This window comes from Hibiscus syriacus, unplaced genomic scaffold (genome assembly GCF_006381635.1).
Source record: "Hibiscus syriacus cultivar Baekdansim isolate YM2019G1 unplaced genomic scaffold, ASM638163v2 tig00117028_pilon, whole genome shotgun sequence".
NCBI classification, from domain to species: Eukaryota; Viridiplantae; Streptophyta; class Magnoliopsida; order Malvales; family Malvaceae; genus Hibiscus; species Hibiscus syriacus.
The window spans coordinates 131,631-136,914 of NW_024063531.1; the positions used below are offsets into that span (position 1 = coordinate 131,631).

A 5,284-nucleotide genomic window follows, 5' to 3' on the forward strand; every position below is an offset into this window, starting at 1 on the left:
ACTCATCTGGTTAAAGCTCAAAAGAGGAGAATTATGAAAAATTAAAGTGTATTTTGCTTAGCTACATGCTAGTGAAGTCATAAAAAAGCTGACAAAAGATCAATGCACCTGCATCTTCAAACATCAGTTGATTTCTCAATTTTTTATAAATTTCTGTACAAACGAGTGAAATGTGATCAAGGTAAAAAACTGTGACCTAGTACTAGAAACGAATCAGATATCAAATCAATAATTTCTAGAAAACCCCACTCTCTTCCTCTGTGGTGCCCTTTTAAGAGTACAAGGCAGAAACGAAAGGGGGAACTTGTGGATAATGTATGTTAATCCTGTCTGTGGGATAGTTCTTCTCTGGGGGACCTAACATTTGCCATGTGGAACGACTCGAGTCGAGGTTCAGTTAAGTCCACTGCTTCATCATCAGGTACACACAAACTCCTAGCATTGGAACTCAAAAGAACCAGTCTCTCCATGCACTCAGTAGAAACGGCATCTCTTTGTCTTTCGACAAGTCCAATACCGTCCATATGTAGTGGCAGTGTGCTCTTGGTTGACTTTGTAGATGTAGTTGACATGTGCTCATCTGTATCATATAAAGTTTCCATTACGCTTTGATATCTTTCTGCAGGAGATTCATTCTTCACGTTAAGGGCGGATGACATCTGCATGGTGAACAGAAAATGGTGATGTTATTGGATTCATTTAAAAGGTAAGCAGACATGGCAGCCCTCAAATTGTTCAGTAATACAAACAATTCACATAGTAGCAGCTTCTAAGCGGATTTCAAAACATTACCTGGAGAAAGTTTACATGAATATTTCTTCTTTTAGATTTATCTGGAGCAATAGTTGAGAGGGTTTGAACAACCTCACTCATTGTCGGTCGAGCATCAGGGTCCAACAGCAAGCACTCCTTTGCTAGGTAAGCCATTACCCGCATCTCTTCTTCCAGAAATTTGCCTTTCAAACGAGGGTCAGGTAACTCTGAGGTCACTGGCTTACAATCCTGTAACAGAGGGGTAGCCTGAATGGGAGACAAAGCGTAAACAAATGTTTTAAGCATCATATCCACCAACATCCAGATACTTTAGCGCATGCAAACATGGTACGTTACCCATATAACAAGACTTTCTTCTTTATTGTTTGATTTATGGATCGGTTGTCGACCAGTGATCAGTTCCAAAAGAACTACACCGAAACTGAAAACATCTGACATAAGTGAGGCTCTTCCAACAATTGAATACTCTGGCGCAAAATAACCAAAGGTTCCTTGCATTCTTGCTGGAGAACTGGAACTGCTGGGAACTCCATCAGCTCTTAAACGCTTGGCCATGCCAAGATCAGTTATCTGAACATGTTCAGTATTTATGTTAGAAATCCATTTGTACATGATTTATTTTAGAATCACATTTTCATGTGTACTCAATATGTATTTATTTGTTTTATCCTTACCTTTGCTCTCCAGTTCTTATCAAGAAGAATATTTGTGGATTTTACATCTCTATGCAAAATTCTAGGAGCAGCCGCTTCATGAAGATATTGCAAGCCCTTTGCAGCTCCCATAGCAATCGAAACACGAGCTTCCCAGGAAATATTCTGCCCCCAAATCCCATTCAAACAATCCCTCAAATTACCATTTGGCATGTACTCAAATACTAGCAGTCTCTTAGCATGTTTCCCACTGGATTTCGAACAATAGCCAAGCAAAGACACTACATGACAATGATGTAGCCTCGATAACAACTCTACCTAAGCAGAACAACACTGTTAATACCTTATTGTGTTTTTGGGAACAACACAACGTTGTTTAAAATAAATTAGACTTTTCATTAACAAAAAAAAAGGCAACTTGAGATTGTACCTCTTTCGAAAAGATGGAATCTGCATCAGGTCCTCCTTGAACTTTAAGTCGTTTTACTGCAACAATTCTTCCATCCTTGAGCTGGCCCCGATACACATAACTACTTCCTCCAAGTCCTATGAGGTTAGAATCGGAGAACTTGTTGGTTGAATTTTCCAGTTCGGAGTAGGCAAACTGAAAAACTGTTCCAAGTACAGTCCCCATTTTGCTCCGATGAAGGAATGAAGCCTTTTGAAAGCAACCTGAAATAGACCAGACATCATTCTTTACATATCCAAATAAAGTTCAGCATGATGAATACTAAAGTTCTAGTATTGCAAAAAATAGCTGAGAGTTCTGAACAGAATTATAACTAGAAAAAATCATGTCATCGAAGAAAGGAAGTTATAACATATTACAGCTTACATACCTGGAATAGGCCTAGTATGGTAGCCGGTGTTAATCTTTGTTTCTGACACCAAAGAACTCTTATGACTTATTAAGTTGGTAGCACTATTGCAACTAATTTCTATATCCGACAAGAATATTGACGGTTGGATGGGGCACTTGGGGCACTTGTCTTTTCGATAGAAATAGCATGTTACCGAAGCAAGGAATGCAAGAGTTATAAAAATTACAGAGAGTAATAGAACAATTACGATAATGTTGTTAGGGAAATGCTTTCTTGAAGCTGGCACCCCAGGAAGTGACCCTGTCCAAAAAAAAAATACAGTAACCAGTAAATAAGCTCCTAATCCTTGATCTCAACACTGGCCACTTCCTTTGAATAACAAGCCATAGTACCAAAGATTAGATAGGCATTAGTTACTTGCTAAGTATAATTAATGTTCACCAGTCATCTGAAATGGCACATAACAGCAGCTGGACTATATTTCATTCTTCAGAAATACAAATTTATATTTGGACATTTTATGTTGGAAGAAAATACCAGCAGTACAGTTGCAGGCTGAGAAACAGGTAGTATCGTGATTGTCGACTGCTACTTTGGGGAATCCATCAGTGGCACATAAACATGTCCACCTATCTCCATTTGATTCAACTGCCAGGATGCCACACAATTTGGTGTTTTAAATACAATAAGACGGTGAAAAGACATTGCATAAAGCATGAATCATCCTCAGCACAAGTATACTTGAAATATTATGCGATAATTAGGCAGATTTGGTGCAAAAGGAGAAAGGTTGGGGGAAAGTTCCAAACTAGATCCTACTTTAACCCATTTTCCTACTATCATATGTCAAAATGCTACTACTTTGGAATCTTCATGATACCCTCACTTAGACAAAGCAATGGGATATGCACGTGGGCTAAATTCGAGGCTTCGGTTGAACAGCATTAGTAGCATCTTCTGTCAATTCCTAGCACCAGAAGAATCATATGCAAGTAGTTTGAAAACTTCAGAATTAATCTACCAGAACAATATAAACATGTTACCTGGATTGCAATCACAGGATCTAGAACAGTTAGATTTAAGGATAGAGTTGCGGTCTCCTGGATATAAGGAAGAGCATGTGCATTTCCAGTTGTTTCCACCCGATGTATTAGAAAATTCATCTGCCATTAAGCGATCACAAGGAAATTAAGCTAAGTAGCATTTTATGTGAATAGAAAACAAACAACGAGAAGCATCTACGAGTCTTCAGGCTGCAAATGCTTTCAAAAGAAAAGTGCTAAACTTTGGTTGCCAACACATAACCAAGCAAAGGTACAGCCAGAACCCACAATTCCCAAAGGTAATAAGGTATTATAACGAAAAATAAAAGATAAATAGGGAGAGATTTAAAGACGATTATATTCATACTAACCACAAAGGCCTTGCTGAATCGAAATCAAGCTAATGATACAAGCAAGAGCAACTTCTACTTCGAGCTTCATTTAATCTGAACACTAAGCCAGAGAAAAAAATATCTAGTCATCTCTATGTTATACAAGTCCAGAATGAAGGTCATATAATGCTTCAAAAGAATATGAATCATGAATTACCGAGTTTGATTCATCTGAAGTATTTTAGATGAGCAACTGCATTAATGGAGTAAAAATAGACACCTACCTAGCTGGAAAACTTAATTACGATTTTTTGTTTCCATAACTTCAAAACCATAAAATCAACAAGACATTTCAATCCACGTTGGGGAAATCAACTTGAAGTTCATTTTAGCTAGAAGGGATCAGCAAAATGAAAGAGCAAAAATATAGAATAAAAGCTTGGGTGTATGAGTTCAAACCTGGGAATATGAAGGCGAAATATAAGCCAGTATAACCTCCAGAGAGAAGCTCGAGAAACAGCACATCAATAAAAATGGACAAAGACGGATGATGTTCGAAACCATTCGAAGAACAGAATATCAACAGAAAAAAACCATCAACCACCTCTCTGAAAATTATCCATTTACCGGCATGAAAATGACTTCTCAACCATTTCAGTCTTCAGGTTCAGGATAAAAAAGACTGGGTTTTTCTTCTTCTTAATTTTGGAGCTTTGCCAAGTTTTCTCAACGGTTAAAAATCAGGAAGAACATGGCTTAACTTCAAACTTCAAACGACATATACGGACACACTCTGCTACTGTTATGCTGGGGACTGTAAATGAACGTTTGTAGAGTTAAAACTTGGTTAAAATACACCAGGTTACTTAATTGTGAGTAACATTTTCTCTTTAAAATTCTAAGTTCAATTAAAATATTATTACAAACAGATTTTTTATACTAAAATTGAAATTGACTGATGTGATCGGGTATACTAATATTTTTAGTTTTTAAAACCTCAATATTTTCTATCAACTTTATCCTAATTCAATAAATTTAATTATTCATATTTAAATTATTTATCAATTTAATCTTTATAATATCATCGAATTAAATAAGCTCACTTGATTAAAGTAATAGTCGAATAATTGTACTATGTCATAAAACAATAATATTTTGTTATTAAATTATTCTTATACCAAGAAAGTGATAATATTTATGAAAAATAATAAGTAGTTTAAGGGGAAAATGACTAAAATAATGAAGTTAATTGAAATATATTGACTTATTTTATCAAATAATAATTGGATGGTTTTGGGTGTATTTTACCCTTAAAACTTCAATGTTGTTAGAGGTCCCACTTTTTGTCGTTGTCCGGATTTTGCGTCATTTGTGGTCTGTGGAGGCTTAAAGTTGCCATGAACCGTTGGATCAAAGAGTGTCAATCATTATGATCACGTTGTTGACATTAGATCCCTTCTAAAAAAGAGAGGATTTTACGGGTAATCTAAATGTCATTAAAAACTGTAATTACTAAAAAGAATCAAAAGTCAAAGTAAATCATGAAAGTTCAACGGTACGTAAAACAATATCTCTGGCTTTACATAAAACACTTGGAATACCCTATATTTAATGATAAACTACACGTTTAGTACTTAAACTATCAACTTTATATAATTTTG

At 35.9% G+C, this 5,284-nt stretch overlaps 1 protein-coding gene across 2 annotated transcripts; it reads right to left on the minus strand.

The window, feature by feature from the left end:
• Nucleotides 1–213: 213 nt before the first annotated feature.
• LOC120196207 (receptor-like serine/threonine-protein kinase NCRK) lies at nucleotides 214–3,761 on the minus strand. Of its 2 annotated transcripts, none has more exons than XM_039198064.1 (9): nucleotides 3,663–3,761; nucleotides 3,292–3,393; nucleotides 2,786–2,896; nucleotides 2,267–2,548; nucleotides 1,858–2,099; nucleotides 1,449–1,745; nucleotides 1,111–1,344; nucleotides 793–1,020; nucleotides 214–659 (listed from the first exon to the last, which is right to left on the minus strand). In XM_039198064.1, exons 1-9 carry the CDS (start codon nucleotides 3,730–3,732, stop codon nucleotides 321–323), a joined length of 1,905 nt encoding a protein of 634 aa, XP_039053995.1. In that variant the 5' UTR covers nucleotides 3,733–3,761; the 3' UTR covers nucleotides 214–320. The 2 variants fall into 2 exon arrangements, with proteins under 2 accessions (XP_039053995.1, XP_039053994.1); XM_039198063.1 differs by having other exon boundaries at nucleotides 3,292–3,411; nucleotides 3,663–3,760.
• Nucleotides 3,762–5,284: the final 1,523 nt, after the last annotated feature.

Bases quoted from the DNA above. Each gene is read 5' to 3' on its own strand.
- LOC120196207 (XM_039198063.1), bottom strand. From the start codon at position 3,732: ATGAAGCTCGAAGTAGAAGTTGCTCTTGCTTGTATCATTAGCTTGATT. The intron at 2,100-2,266 runs GTATGTAAGCTG...GGTCTATTTCAG, and splicing joins CCATACTAGGCCTATTCCAG to GTTGCTTTCAAAAGGCTTCA. The intron at 1,021-1,110 runs GTAACGTACCAT...TCTCCCATTCAG, and splicing joins AAGAAAGTCTTGTTATATGG to GCTACCCCTCTGTTACAGGA.